Below are 16715 nucleotides of genomic sequence, written 5' to 3' on the forward strand. Positions count from 1 at the left end.
ATTTATACTACAAAAATTGCCATCAAGGAGACTATGGATGGTCGTGAACTCATGGAGAATCATGGTATTAATTTTATCAGCTGATAGATTTGCAAAGCTCTAGTTTGCTGTGATCACATTAGACGAGGTATATTTTGGATATTTTGTACAGGTGGAAGTGATGGGGGCTACAGATGGGGGAATTCAGAGTCATTGAAGGCAATTACAGTAGTTCAGTTTAATCCAAGTTAAGTTTGGTGCCCTACATGGCCACCTTTCCTGGGCCAGGTCTGAGTATGATTGTAGTTCAGACCTCCATAGCAGAGAGAAAGAGTAGAAACAGAGTCTGAGTTTTAAAACAAACTTTCATTGAGGACCAGGATGTTGTCTAACGTAAGAAGAAAAAGTGGATTGAGGTTCAGATAGTTTTAAAAAAAAATCGATCTCATATGCTCCCTTGAGTTTTACTAAAGATTAAGAAATGGTCAACATTGTAAAAGAGGAGAAATGAAGTTGAGTTTGAAGTAACCAAAAAGTGATGATAAATGTAAAAGCACGGTAGATAGCAGCGGTTGAGACATAGTGAGCTTACAAAACACTGCTTAGACATCTTTAGGATGAAAACAAAAGCAGAAGTAACTAATGTAGCCAAAATGTGTCCAAAGCACAATATTCCACACAGTATTAAAATAATAAAATGGTCAAACAATAATACCCTCTGCTTGATTGTGCCAACTCACAGTTAGGGCTTTCTTCATGGTCACAGGCAGCTTCTCAACATTTAGCCAGTCTCTGACATCTACAAGCCTCATGGCTCTCCCATCCTCACAGGTTCACTAGTGGGCATGGGACTAATGGCACTCTCTTGTCCAGCTCTCCAGGACCTAAAGTCCTGGAATATTCTGCACCTCATCCTCTCAGCAGCCACTCGACTGTAAAGCCCACTACCTTCTGGGAAACACAACCTCAGGGGAATCAGTACAGTGGGTTGACCACGCCTCTACCCAAAAATGAAATGGTCCTAGATCGCAAAGAGTGTTGTAAAAAAAAAAAGGGGGGGGGGTGTTAACTACAATTCTTGGGGCCTCACAGCAACGACTTTGATGGTGCCCCACAAATGTACACACCCCTACCCTTGCCTCCCCATGGTGGCATTCACTGCCTTATTTATTTGTTGTATTTATAAAGCACCAACATATTACGCAGCGCTGGACATTAGTTTAGGTTACAGACAATATTTAGGGGTGACAAACAGCAAAATGACAATACAGGAATACAAGAAAGACCACTGGTCAATTAGTCACTGGATGGAGCATGGAGATCACACAGCACAGTATGAGTACAAGGTAATGCTTAGTCACTGGATGGAGCATGGAGATCACACAGCACAGTATGAGTACAAGGTAATGCTTAGTCACTGGATGGGAGCATGGAGATCACACAGCACAGTATGAGTACAAGGTAATGCTTAGTCACTGGATGGGAGCATGGAGATCACACAGCACAGTATGAGTACAAGGTAATGCTGAGTCAGTCACTGGATGGGAGCATGGAGATCACACAGCACAGTATGAGTACAAGGTAATGCTTAGTCACTGGATGGGAGCATGGAGATCACACAGCACAGTATGAGTACAAGGTAATGCTTGGTCAGTCACTGGATGGGAGCATGGAGATCACACAGCACAGTATGAGTACAAGGTAATGCTAAGTCAGTCACTGGATGGAGCATGGAGATCACACAGCACAGTATGAGTACAAGGTAATGCTTAGGCCCGGTTCACACTTGCGGTTGTTTGCCAAACGGACCGGATGACCTGACCGGATCCGGACCGGATCCGGATCGGAACCGTACGGTTCTGATCCGGATCGGAACCGTACGGTTCTGATCCGGATCCGATCCGGATCCGGTCAGGTTGCATCAGGTGTTCATCAGGATGCGATCCGGATCCGTTTGGCAAAAGTAACGTAAAAAACAAAAAAAATGTTGGGGTCTGGGAGGTCAGCAGAAGGGGGACCTGTGGAATCAGGCCCTCTGCTGTTTAGCACTCACCTCCACCTGCGACATGCTGCCAACATCTCCGGATCCGGATCCAGCTGTGCTGCTCCACTCCAAAATGCTTGCCCATGTGTCCCCATCCAATATCGCATAGGAAGTGGGGTAGAACATCCGGATTTCTCAGCCAGTGTGTTGTGCGCTCTCCGGTTCCCATTGGTTTGTATTGGCCGGATGGTGCAGTCCGGCTCCGCCCCGGATACGGCTGCCGGAGGAGCCGGATCAAAAAATAGCGCATGTTGGAACGGAGGCCGGAGTCCGGATCCGGCCCGGATCCGGTCCGGCTCCGGTCCGGCAGAACGGACGCATGTGAACGGACGCATAGGCTTTCATTGCTATGCCGTGCGTCCGTTCCGTCCGTTCTGCAAGCGGTGCGGCTCCGGCACGGCGATTCCGGACGGCCACCGCTAATGTGAACCGGGCCTTAGTCAGTCACTGGATGGAGCATGGAGATCACACAGCACAGTATGAGTACAAGGTAATGCTTAGTCAGTCACTGGATGAAGCATGGAGATTAGGCAAGTTAGTTAGGTTCACTCAGATCCATAGGATGGGTTCATAGTAATGGAGGTGCATGATCAAGTAGGACACACAAGGAGGGGGATCCTGGCCAAAGGCTTACAATCTAGAGGGAGAGGTAGGGACATGAAAGGTAGGGGACCAGAGTTCGGCTGTGGGTTTAGAGCAATTGTGAGGGGTAGTAGGCCAGAGTGAAAAGGTGAGTTTTGAGGGCTTTCTTGAAGATGTTGAAGGAGGGGGCTGCCCTAATGGGTGGAAGTAGGGAGTTCCATAGTGTTAGAGTAGCTCTTGAAAAGTCCTGGAGGCGTGCATGGGACTGGGTGATGCGCGGGGCGGTTAGGCGAAGTTCATTGGAAGAGCGAAGTGAGCGGCTAGGTGTGTACCTCTGAGTAAGATCAGAAATGTAGGTTGGACAGGTTTTGTGGACAGATTTGTAGGTCAGACACAGTATCTTGAATCTGATTCTGGACTGGATAGGAAGCCAGTGGAGGGATTCAAATATTTTTTTTTATTATTCTGAGTCACTTGGTGAAACTTTTAAAATTCAAAGTGACAGTACACATTTTCTTTAATAATTGCTTTTAAAGGGAGGGCCCCATGCTGTCTATTTTTTTTCGATTGTTAGGCTGGGCGCATATTTGAACACAAAAATTGCAACCATTTTTATTTTTGTGTGTCTCACTGCAATAGCATTTTAGTTTTGTGTTTTCTTTTACATTTTGGGAAAGGGTTTCCAAGTTTTTTGCTAAATTGCTGGAAAATACAGTAGAATTAGAACTGCTTGCAGCATGCAAAACACAAAAACAAAAAAACATTTTCATGCAAAAACAACAATGCAAACAAATGCAGAACAATTGCGCAGATTTGTGTGGCCTATAGAAACACATTACAAGTGAGGCAGTATGCCCAGTCTGAAAGCGGATCCGAGATGAAAAAGTATCTATAACAAGTAACTTGTCTATATATCTTATCTAAAGTTTAGATAGTTTACACAGCAAATCTAACTGCAAACAGCTTCAATAGAATATGATTATTTCTTCCTGTGATACAATGACAGCAGCCATGTCCTGTTTGTAAACATTACACACAGGCAAGCTGATTTGCATTTCTAGCACTCAGCCTGTGAAAACTTCACTCCTCTCTCCTCCTCCCTCCTCCCCTTAAAAATCTCTGGCTAGTAACACCTCCCCCTCCTCCTGCCCAGGCTGAGCTCCCATGAGCCCTTGCTACTGTCTGAAAATGCCAAGGCTCTCTGAAATGCTGTGGGCGAGGCTTGTTTAGTTTGTAGGAAATTAGAGTATTAAAACAAAAACAAAAAACTTTTTGGCTTGAGGAAATCTCTAAAACAATCTGAAAGGAACACAATTATGCAATGAGTAAGGATCCACTTTAAAGAAAATGTATACTACTACTTTAAATTTCAAATCCTTTTGGCCCTATTTGCACTTATAAAATTCATGTGCGTTGTGCGTTTTTATACTCTTGTGCTCACTTCTCATCTAATATATTTCTGTGACATCACTTTTGTCCTGCTCTTTTCTGTTTTTCAGTGCATTTGTTTTTCATTTTAAAATTGGTCTGCTTTTTTGTGTTTGTTGTGCGATTAATTGCAAGTAGGTGAGAATGTAGAAAAATTGGAGTGCAAATGCAATTTTGATGTTAATTAGATACATTTTCATGTAAATTACCTTCACTGGTATGCACGGAAAGAACGCTATGTAAAAATGTGCATACGGATGCGGACGAAAACGTTGAGGAAAAACCTACGGAAAATAACTAGAAAGTCATGTATGTGGAAATTTTTTTGGAAAATTGCACGTGGAATTTGCATAAGTAGCTTTACAGCGCTTTGCTGATCGCCAGCGATCAGCAAACCGCTGTTGCTAAAGTATCCCTGAGGGATCATTCTCACTGCAGGCACCCCATTACAGGACAGACATTGTAATGTTACACAGGTACAGGGACGAGCAATACAACTCATCAAGTATTATTATTATTTAGTATTTATATAGCGCCGACATCTTCCGCAGCGCTGTACAGAGAATATAGTCTTGTCACTAACTGTCCCTCAGAGGGGCTCACAATCTAATCCCTACCATAGTTCTATATCTATGTATGTATCATGTAGTGTATGTATTGTATTCTAGGGCCAATTTAGGTGGAGCCAATTAACTTATCAGTATGTTTTTGGGGCATGTGAGGAAACTGGAGTGCCCGGAGGAAACCCACACAGACACAGGGAGAACATACAAACTCCTCTCAGATGTTGTCCTGGCTGTGATTCAAACAGGGGACCCAGCACTGCAAGGCAAGATCGCTAACCACTACGCCACCGTGCTGCTCTATGATGCTCATAATAGGACGGTTTCAACTTCAAGTGGTTTCGATTACAATTTCATGCGCTTTCGATTTGACCATAAAACTATCCCCTCCTGCAGGGTGGGCACTGTCAACCCCTCCCTTCAGGACAAGGTCTTTAATGCTGGGAATACACCATACGTTTTTTTCAGCAGATAGGTGGTTCGATAGATAATTGCCAACATGTCCGATCTTACTTTCGATCATTTTACCACTCCATTTCTCATAGAAGTGAATGATAATTGATAAGAAAAGATGCATTTGGCACTTTGCACTTTGCACTTGGCACTTTGTACTTGGCACATGCCACGTGCCAAGTGTAAAGTGCAAAGTGCCAAGTGCAAAGTGCCACAAATGCAAAGTGCAAAGTCCCAAGTGCAAAGTGCAAAGTGCCAAGTGCAAAGTGCAAAGTGCCAAGTGCAAAGTGCCAAGTGCCAAGTGCAAAGTGCCAAGTGCCAAGTGCCAAGTGCCACAAATGCAAAGTGCCAAGTGCAAAGTGCAAAGTGTCAAGTGCCAAGTGCAAAGTGCCAAATGCAAAGTGCAAAGTGCCAAATTCAAAGTGCCACGTGTCGAGTGACAGACAGCAGAGGAGAAGACACTAGTGCACACTTATCATCACACTGGCATTGCTCAGCAGCACAGCTGTTCTGTAGTAAGCTAACACAGTAGTTCTACTACTCTAACAACTAACTAGCACTGACTGCAGTACTACAGTACTAACTACGCAATAACACAGTAATCCTATTCCCTAACCTAACCTATACTGTAGCTAAAGCTAGCAGGCCAGCAGGCAGCAGCTGGCCAGGTCTGTGCACAGCACACACAGACACATAGCAGCTGCCTGCAGCAGCCCTGCAGCACACACGTAGGCCTAGTGCACACCAGAGCAGTTCTGCAGCATTTTTTAAAACACTTGCAGGGGGAAAACCGCTTGGCTAATGAAAGTGAATGGGACGGTGCACACCAGAAACGCAAACTCCCGGGCTGCTGCAGCATTTTTAGGATTTCTGAGGCGTTTCTGCCTTCAATGTTAAGTATAGGAAAAACACAAAACGCCCTGAAAAACGCCAGATCAGAGCGGTTTTCCAGGCATTTTTGTTACAGTAGCTGTTCAGTAACAGCTTTACTGTAACAATATATGAAATCTGCTACATAAACACTCCAAAAACGCTCGGCATGTTTAGAAAACCTCTCTAGACATGCCTAGAATCGCTCTGAAATCTGCTTCAAAAACCTCTAGCGTTTTGCGGATCTGCTAGAGGTTTTTGGTGTGCACTGGGCTTCTGTCGCTGAATGAAATCTAGCTAGCTAGTAGCTACCTAATTAACAATAGTGTAGTGATAGTAAAGGGGTTAATCACTGAACAGCAGCACTGGAGCATGTCTCTTCGTGAGCATTCACAAGCAAGGATGATATTTCTCATCATGGCAGCCCTCCTTATTATACAGGGGGGGGGGGGGGCTGGCCAGGGTTCCCTTCTGTGATTGGGTGCCTGGGCTTAGGCTGGGAACCCTCTGATTGGCTCAATGACATCCTGGACGTCATCTACTTAGTTACAGTATTTCAAGATTCGGATATCCGCCGAATATGATTTCCAGTGCAAAATTGATAATGTTACCTTACCAATTGTACATACAATCGAGATTGTATCATGTAACCAATCTTAAATGTTTATTGTACTCACATTAGATTGACCTTCAGAACTTTCTAGTGGATGAGACCTAAATGGCAACTGTGGCATAATAAGACGGGATTGGTGGGTGATTTTTCGATGCCGCTTCTTTGGTTATAGATTCACTGGCACAGCCATAGTGTAGGGTAGGGATGAGCGTACAGGTTTTGCACAATTCCAAATTCTGATTTTTGAGTCAGAATTTCCCAATTCCAAGTTTAAAGTCAGTATTTGGAATCCACGTCATTACAACATATTAATGCCAAAAGTTATGTGAGATCAGTGGCATAGCAATAGGGGTTGCAGAGGTAGCAACCGCATCGGGGCCCTTGGGTTAGAGGGGCCCCGAGGAGCCATACCTCAAGGATCATATTAGCTCTCTATTGGCCCTCCCTGTGCTGGTAGTAATCCCTTCTATAGATGCTGGGAATAGTGGTAATCATTAACAAACTGTTCCCCATCCCCTTCTTGCACCTCTGACACTGTGGAAATCCTTGGCAGGTTTTGGTGCACCGTATAAATTGCTGTGTATAGTGTGCTTGGGGGCCCATAGCTAGTTAGCTACGCCACTGTGTGAGATTCAGGGACATTTATCTTGAGCTGCCTGTGTCATGTCGGTGCCAGGCTTCAGATTGGAGGCCGGACTCGTTCTGTGCCTGAACGCTTTTCAATCAAGTATTGAATTGTCTATTCAGTGTGTACTTCCTGTGGTAAAATATTCCTCATATGAAAGGACCACAAAAGGGTAAAATGGAAAATCCATGTGTATACATACAGTACATATAAAATGTTAATTTGTCCCAGGGTAGGAGGGTGAGGCTAGTGGGGTGGTGATGTCGCTGGTTTCACACTGGGTGAAGCTGCTTACCTTTCCACTCCATCCCATGCAACTACTACTCGCCCAGCCTCTAAATTTTTCAACACTCCTGCAGTGTACACTGGCCAGTTGTGAAAGTACAGGGTTGTAAGTAAGGAACAGACAGACACACTGGGGGTGCATCAGCTGAGAGGCTGCTCGCTCAGCAAGCACCACCTCTGTCCTCGGCTGCTGACACACAGGAGGAACCACTGGCAGTGCACCCTCCCCTGCAGTGTCGGACTGGGAGGTGAGAAAGCTGAGGAAATCCACTTGCTGGCCAAGCAGCAGTAATCAGGTGTTGCTGCTCACAGTGAAGACTTGCTGCAGGTTTCTATTAGGTGTGATAACACAGGGTTACTGCTGCTTGGCCAGCAGGTGGATTTCCTCACAGTGAAGACTTGCTGCAGGTTTCTATTAGGTGTGATAACACAGGGTTACTGCTGCTTGGCCAGCAGGTGGATTTCCTCACAGTGAAGACTTGCTGCAGGTTTCTATTGGGAGTGATAACACAGGGTTACTGCTGCTTGGCCAGCAGGTGGATTTCCTAAGTTTTTCCACCTCCCAGTCCGACACTGTTCTTGGCGACGGCAGTGTTCTGTAACTTCGCTCTCTCCCTCTCTTCACATGCAGCATTTCGATGCAGGGGTCTAGTCCTGGGAAAAGAAGTGAGTGGACTCCAAAAACCTCTGCGCCGCGCGTAAAAATGGGTGTGGTTACGCATAGTGTGGGCGTGGTCATGGGTGGGGCCAAATATACATGGCCTTAGCAGTGGTATAAAAGGTCTGCCAGGGGAAGTTTGAGCTGTGTCGTAGTGTATCCCCAAAAAGTCGAAGTAATCTTACAGCATTTCACCAAAAATACACATAATCTGGCAGAGGTTCCTCCAAAATACAGATAATATGGCAGTGGTTCCCCCCAAATAGACAATCTGGCAGCAGCAGTTCCCCCAACCTACACATAATCTGGAAGCAGTTCCCCAAAATACGTGAAACCTGGTAGTGGATCACCCAAAATACACGTAACACCCAAAATACATGTAATCTGGCAGCAGTGGTCCCCCAACATACACAATCTGGCAGCGGTTCCCCAAAATACACGTAATCTGGCATCAGTGGTTCCCCAAAAATACAGATCTGACAGCAGTTCTCCCAAAATAGGTACCCCCAGTATAGCTAGCTAGGTCTATAGGTGTCCCCAGTATAAGTAGCCATGTGTATAGTTGTCCCCAGAATAGGTGGCCAAGTGTATAGATGTCCCCAGAATAGGTAGCCAGGTCTATAGGTGTCCCCAGTATAGCCAGGTGTCCCCAGTAAATGTAACCAGGTGTTCAAGTGTCCCCAGTTTAGCCAGGTGTATAGGTATCCCCAGTATAGCCAGGTGTATAGGTGTCCTCAGTATATGTAGGCAGGTGTATATGTCCCCAGTATATGTAGCCAGGTGTATAGGTGTCCCCAGTATATGTAGCCAGGTGTATAGGTGTCCCCAGTATATGTAGCCAGGTGTATAGTGGCCCCAGTATATGTAGCCAGGTGTATAGTGGCCCCAGTATATGTAGTCAGGTGTATGGTGGCCCCAGTATATGTAGCCAGGTGTATGGTGGCCCCAGTATATGTAGCCAGGTGTATAGTGGCCCCAGTATATGTAGCCAGGTGTATAGTGGCCCCAGTATATGTAGCCAGGTGTATAGTGGCCCCAGTATATGTAGCCAGGTGTATAGTGGCCCCAGTATATGTAGCCAGGTGTATAGTGGCCCCAGTATATGTAGCCAGGTGTATAGTGGCCCCAGTATATGTAGCCAGGTGTATAGTGGCCCCAGTATATGTAGCCAGGTGTATAGTGGCCCCAGTATATGTAGCCAGGTGTATGGTGGCCCCAGTATATGTAACCAGGTGTATGGTGGCCCCAGTATATGTAGCCAGATGTATAGTGGCCCCAGTATATGTAGCCAGATGTATAGTGGCCCCAGTATATGTAGCCAGATGTATAGTGGCCCCAGTATATGTAGCCAGGTGTATAGTGGCCCCAGTATATGTAGCCAGGTGTATAGTGGCCCCAGTATATGTAGCCAGGTGTATAGTGGCCCCAGTATATGTAGCCAGGTGTATAGTGGCCCCAGTATATGTAGCCAGGTGTATAGTAGCCCCAGTATATGTAGCCAGGTGTATAGTGGCCCCAGTATATGTAGCCAGGTGTATAGTGGCCCCAGTATATGTAGCCAGGTGTATAGTGGCCCCAGTATATGTAGCCAGGTGTATAGTGGCCCCAGTATATGTAGCCAGATGTATAGTGGCCCCAGTATATGTAGCCAGATGTATGGTGGCCCCAGTATATGTAGCCAGGTTTATAGTGGCCCCAGTATATGTAGCTAGGTGTATAGTGGCCCCAGTATATGTAGCCAGGTGTATAGTGGCCCCAGTATATGTAGCCAGGTGTATAGTGGCCCCAGTATATGTAGCCAGATGTATAGTGGCCCCAGTATATGTAGCCAGATGTATAGTGGCCCCAGTATATGTAGCCAGGTGTATAGTGGCCCCAGTATATGTAGCCAGATATATAGTGGCCCCAGTATATGTAGCCAGGTATATAGTGGCCCCAGTATATGTAGCCAGGTGTATAGTGGCCCCAGTATATGTAGCCAGGTGTATAGTGGCCCCAGTATATGTAGCCAGGGGTATAGTGGCCCCAGTATATGTAGCCAGATGTATAGTGGCCCCAGTATATGTAGCCAGGTGTATAGTGGCCCCAGTATATGTAGCCAGGTGTATAGTGGCCCCAGTATATGTAGCCAGGTGTATAGTGGCCCCAGTATATGTAGCCAGGTGTACAGTGGCCCCAGTATATGTAGCCAGGTGTATAGTGGCCCCAGTATATGTAGCCAGGTGTATAGTGGCCCCAGTATATGTAGCCAGGTGTATAGTGGCCCCAGTATATGTAGCCAGGTGTATAGTGGCCCCAGTATATGTAGCCAGGTGTATAGTGGCCCCAGTATATGTAGCCAGATGTATAGTGGCCCCAGTATATGTAGCCAAATGTATGGTGGCCCCAGTATATGTAGCCAGGTTTATAGTGGCCCCAGTATATGTAGCCAGGTGTATAGTGGCCCCAGTATATGTAGCCAGGTGTATAGTGGCACCAGTATATGTAGCCAGGTGTATAGTGGCCCCAGTATATGTAGCCAGATGTATAGTGGCCCCAGTATATGTAGCCAGATGTATGGTGGCCCCAGTATATGTAGCCAGGTTTATAGTGGCCCCAGTATATGTAGCTAGGTGTATAGTGGCCCCAGTATATGTAGCCAGGTGTATAGTGGCCCCAGTATATGTAGCCAGGTGTATAGTGGCCCCAGTATATGTAGCCAGATGTATAGTGGCCCCAGTATATGTAGCCAGATGTATAGTGGCCCCAGTATATGTAGCCAGGTGTATAGTGGCCCCAGTATATGTAGCCAGATATATAGTGGCCCCAGTATATGTAGCCAGGTATATAGTGGCCCCAGTATATGTAGCCAGGTGTATAGTGGCCCCAGTATATGTAGCCAGGTGTATAGTGGCCCCAGTATATGTAGCCAGGTGTATAGTGGCCCCAGTATATGTAGCCAGGTGTATAGTGGCCCCAGTATATGTAGCCAGATGTATAGTGGCCCCAGTATATGTAGCCAGGTGTATAGTGGCCCCAGTATATGTAGCCAGGTGTATAGTGGCCCCAGTATATGTAGCCAGGTGTATAGTGGCCCCAGTATATGTAGCCAGGTGTATAGTGGCCCCAGTATATGTAGCCAGATGTATAGTGGCCCCAGTATATGTAGCCAGGTGTATAGTGGCCCCAGTATATGTAGCCAGATGTATAGTGGCCCCAGTATATGTAGCCAGGTGTATAGTGGCCCCAGTATATGTAGCCAGATATATAGTGGCCCCAGTATATGTAGCCAGGTATATAGTGGCCCCAGTATATGTAGCCAGGTATATAGTGGCCCCAGTATATGTAGCCAGGTGTATAGTGGCCCCAGTATATGTAGCCAGGTGTATAGTGGCCCCAGTATATGTAGCCAGGTGTATAGTGGCCCCAGTATATGTAGCCAGGTGTATAGTGGCCCCAGTATATGTAGCCAGGTGTATAGTGGCCCCAGTATATGTAGCCAGATGTATAGTGGCCCCAGTATATGTAGCCAGGTGTATAGTGGCCCCAGTATATGTAGCCAGGTGTATAGTGGCCCCAGTATATGTAGCCAGGTGTATAGTGGCCCCAGTATATGTAGCTAGGTGTATAGTGGCCCCAGTATATGTAGCCAGGTGTATAGTGGCCCCAGTATATGTAGCTAGGTGTATAGTGGCCCCAGTATATGTAGCCAGATGTATAGTGACCCCAGTATATGTAGCCAGGTGTATAGTGGCCCCAGTATATGTAGCCAGGTGTTTAGTGGCCCCAGTATATGTAACCAGGTGTATAGTGGCCCCAGTATATGTAGTCAGGTGTACAGTGGCCCCAGTATATGTAGCCAGGTGTATAGTGGCACCAGTATATGTAGCCAGGTGTATAGTGGCCCCAGTATATGTAGCCAGGTGTATAGTGGCCCCAGTATATGTAGCCAGGTGTATAGTGGCCCCAGTATGTGTAGCCAGGTGTATAGTGGCCCCAGTATATGTAGCCAGATGTATAGTGGCCCCAGTATATGTAGCCAAATGTATGGTGGCCCCAGTATATGTAGCCAGGTTTATAGTGGCCCCAGTATATGTAGCCAGGTGTATAGTGGCCCCAGTATATGTAGCCAGGTGTATAGTGGCCCCAGTATATGTAGCCAGATGTACAGTGGCCCCAGTATATGTAGCCAGATGTATAGTGGCCCCAGTATATGTAGCCAGATATATAGTGGCCCCAGTATATGTAGCCAGGTATATAGTGGCCCCAGTATATGTAGCCAGGTGTATAGTGGCCCCAGTATATGTAGCCAGGTGTATAGTGGCCCCAGTATATGTAGCCAGGTGTATAGTGGCCCCAGTATATGTAGCCAGATGTATAGTGGCCCCAGTATATGTAGCCAGGTGTATAGTGGCCCCAGTATATGTAGCCAGGTGTATAGTGGCCCCAGTATATGTAGCCAGGTGTATAGTGGCCCCAGTATATGTAGCCAGGTGTATAGTGGCCCCAGTATATGTAGCCAGGTGTATAGTGGCCCCAGTATATGTAGCCAGGTGTTTAGGTGCCCCCCCCAGCTGGAGGGGAGAAGCGCAGCAGAGAGGAGCATTGGGCAGAGCAGCGGGGAAGGGCGGGCGTTTCCCCCCTTCCCTCACCTTAGGGCTCCTCTCCCTGGCTCTCCCCTCCATAACATTGCGGCGGTGGCTGGCAGTGGTGGGCGGGACTTACCTCCTCCAGTGTTCCGGCGAGTGGACGCTGTGCCTATGTGTGCAGCTAGTCTGGTCTAGTGAAGACCAGACTAGCTGCACGCACGCACGCACAGCGTCCACTCGCCGGAACACTGGAGGAGGCAAGTCCCGCCCACCGCCGCCGCTGCCAGCCTCCGCCCGTCCGGAGCACCGCCGCCAGCCACCGCCACAATGTTATGGAGGGGAGAGCCAGGGAGAGGAGCCCTATAGTGGCCCCAGTATATGTAGCCAGATGTATAGTGGCCCCAGTATATGTAGCCAGATATATAGTGGCCCCAGTATATGTAGCCAGGTATATAGTGGCCCCAGTATATGTAGCCAGGTGTATAGTGGCCCCAGTATATGTAGCCAGGTGTATAGTGGCCCCAGTATATGTAGCCAGGTGTATAGTGGCCCCAGTATATGTAGCCAGGTGTATAGTGGCCCCAGTATATGTAGCCAGATGTATAGTGGCCCCAGTATATGTAGCCAGGTGTATAGTGGCCCCAGTATATGTAGCCAGGTGTATAGTGGCCCCAGTATATGTAGCCAGGTGTATAGTGGCCCCAGTATATGTAGCCAGGTGTATAGTGGCCCAGTATATGTAGCCAGGTGTATAGTGGCCCCAGTATATGTACCTAGGTGTTTAGGTGCCCCCCCCAGCTGGAGGGGAGAAGCGCAGCAGAGAGGAGCATTGGGCAGAGCAGCGGGGAAGGGCGGGCGTTTCCCCCCTTCCCTCACCTTAGGGCTCCTCTCCCTGGCTCTCCCCTCCATAACATTGCGGCGGTGGCTGGCAGTGGTGGGCGGGACTTACCTCCTCCAGTGTTCCGGCGAGTGGACGCTGTGCCTATGCGTGCAGCTAGTCTGGTCTAGTGAAGACCAGACTAGCTGCACGCACGCACGCACAGCGTCCACTCGCCGGAACACTGGAGGAGGTAAGTCCCGCCCACCGCCGCCGTTGCCAGCCTCCGCCCGTCTGGAGCACCGCCGCCAGCCACCGCCGCAATGTTATGGAGGGGAGAGCCAGGGAGAGGAGCCCTAAGGTGAGGGAAGGGGGGGGAAACGTCCGCCCTTCCCCGCTGCTCTGCCCAATGCTCCTCTCTGCTGTGCTGCTCCCCTCCAGGGTGCTAGGGGGGACGGCGTCCACTCTCCAAGAAAAGTGGACGTCGTCCCCCCGCGTTCATGCAGGACTCGACCCCTGTTTCGATGTCCACAGCAAACCACAAAGGGCTTCCATTTTCTTGATTTACCATACAGCACTTCATGCCTGGCCTCAGGGATGGATTTGTACTCTTTACCTCCCAAGGCCACAGTCAATAGCCGCCCCCCTTCAGTATAGGTAGCGAGATAACCCCTCCCCTCTTCCCTCCAGTATAGGTAGTCAGCACTGGCGTAACAATAGGGGAAGCAGCCCCTGCCCCCCTGGGGCCTGCTCATGGCCGTTTTGGGGGGGCAGGAGGGGTGCAACATGAGGGGAGAGCTTTGCACATCAGCGGGGACAGTCCCCCCACCTCCCTCACCTCGGGCTCTCCCCTCCTCCTCCTTCATCTATCTAAGTGGTAGCAGTGGCAGCAGCTATAATTACCTCCATTCACCACGGGGGTCTCCGATCTGCAAGGGCTTCACATTACTTCCTGTTAAAACAGGGGAGGGGGGCGCTCAAATTCTTGCAGGGGGGCCCGGGGACTTCTAGTTATGCCCCTGGTAGCCAGATGACCTCTCCCCCATTATAGGTAGTCAAATGACCCCTCCCCCCTTCCCTCTAGTACAGGTAGCCTGATGACTCCCCCTCTTTCAGTATAGGAGGCCAGCCTGTCATCACACCACAGCAGCCATCTGTGTCACTCATTTCTCCTCTCACCTCCAGTGCAGAAGCTTCCTCTTCCCCTCTGGCTCCAATGCTGCCCAAGTCCATAGCCTCCCAACACAATGCAAACGTGCACAGAGAGCAAGGTGGCTGCTGCACAGGCCTCTGGCAGCAGAGTGCCATGGTCAGGCGCTCGTCTGATCTCCCTATATTGCAGCATTTGCAAGCTTGCCAATGCTGCAACAGTTTATCTCAAATTTACTACAATAACGGATTAATTAATTGGCATGAAATTTGTATATCTATGCAGTATTAATCAAAAAATAGGTGCAGACACTGGCAACCAGAATATAGACAAAACCACAAAAGCTACCAAGCCAGTATATGTCGCACACTACTAGTACGAAAAGAAGTACACTGCAATAAGATCATGCAAAAATATAAAATTCTTTATTTATAGTTATAATTAGAAAAAAGTCAATATGTACTAGTATAGACTTAAATCAGTGAGTGCCAGACCAGTCTAAAGCCCACCCATATCACCCATCCCATCATAATAAAAACCCTCGCCTCAATAATGGACCATATTGGTACCCCACACAACCTCCAGTAATCACTACGTGAGGTATCCTGAGTCCCCCCAGTTGGGTAATAACCAGGTAAACAATAATTATAATACTCTCACAGAGGTAGAAAAAGTATAGGACCAATATGATCACGCTTATATTGCCGCCAACTAAAAAATTCAACCAATGTGCACATGGTAATCTGTCACATAAGGATCATATTCTAGTAAAGTCCATTGAGGCTACCAATGGTAACAATCTGTGGCCTGCTATTCACTAATGTCCATCAATAGAACTGTGGTACCATCAGAAAAAAATATGTATTATATATATAGCATGCTTTCAAAAAAGTATATATTCCAAGACACAGTGAGTCTAATCTTCCGGCTATATATCAAAGAGAGCAACATCAGTGCATAAACTGCTGCAACAGTTTAACCTGCTGCTTTGGTGCCCTAGCTCCTGTAGTGCCCTAGGCCATGGCCTAGGCTGCCTTGGCCTAAATCCGGCCCTGCCTGGCCACCACAAGTATAGCTCACAGCATGCACCTAATCAGCGAAGGTGGGGCTGGGGGTGTGTGGTGCGCTGTGCTAAAAACACATTTCAGTTTCTTGTTGGAGTTATTCGTACATTAGGCCAAATGAGGGCTCGCTTCCATACAGCGTGCTTTCAGCCGCGCTTATGGAAAAGTGATCTGAGGGACAGCAGAGAGTGCATAGATTGCACTCTCGCCGGTTTCCGCGCATGCGCTGCCATTCACCATTGAATCGCTGCACATGGTTGCTTACATTTCGGGGCGATTGAGTCAGTACATTCAGTATAATGAATGGGATCGCAAGCTCCGCCCCCCTGGGAGTGACGCTCAATGCAGAGCTGCACAGCTCTACGTTGCAATGGAAATGACTCCTTACTGTCATTCCACCCAGAGATGACTGCGGAGGGATCTTTCTGCTTCACTAACAGGGCCGTAACTAGAGAGGAGCAGCCCTGCGATCGCAGTGGGGCCCAGAGCTGTGGGGGGCCCCAACCACTAACCTTGCCTTCCTCCGATACAAGGGACTATACTTATATACTGTAGACTACTTCAGACTCCTGATGTTTGTAGCTACACTTGTTGTGGGTGTGAAGGTCAGGATGGCCGCGAGGGGCACCATGGGGAGACGAGGGAAGGGTGTGAACCCTGAGACGGGCCCCATCAAAGTTTCGCTGGGGGGCCCCATGGATTGTAGTTACACGACTGCCCATTAAAACATTGCTAAAATAAGAAAATGCTCAATTTTCTAGCAAAAGTACTTTGTTCCATTTTCACAGCTGAACCCGTAAGCTCAGCAGTCTATTTCTATCAGCAGCTCATATTGGATGAATAGCTTGTACACGTGCTGAGCTGACTCCTCTCCCAGGCCCAGGTCCAGTGACAGTACAACTAACTTACATAAAACGCACATGGAGACAGTCGTCAGCTCATTCATGTGACTGAGGGGCCAGAAAAGGGGGGTTGTTCCAGTAAGTCAGACCAGGTAAAGCAATAGGGTGGGCTGA

General features: G+C 47.9%; 1 protein-coding gene across 1 annotated transcript in view; it reads right to left on the reverse strand.

Annotated features, from left to right (window-relative positions):
• Window positions 1-795, reverse strand: part of LOC137532399 (gamma-crystallin-3-like) — a 198810-nt gene extending 198015 nt beyond the window's left edge. The window contains exon 1 of the mRNA XM_068252850.1: window positions 720-795. Within this exon, the coding sequence (XP_068108951.1) occupies window positions 720-791 (72 nt within the window). The 5' untranslated portion in view covers window positions 792-795. The remainder of the gene's footprint in view (window positions 1-719) is intronic.
• Between the last annotated feature and the right edge of the window lie 15920 nt (window positions 796-16715).

This window comes from Hyperolius riggenbachi, chromosome 1, assembly GCF_040937935.1.
Source record: "Hyperolius riggenbachi isolate aHypRig1 chromosome 1, aHypRig1.pri, whole genome shotgun sequence".
Classification (NCBI taxonomy): domain Eukaryota; kingdom Metazoa; phylum Chordata; class Amphibia; order Anura; family Hyperoliidae; genus Hyperolius; species Hyperolius riggenbachi.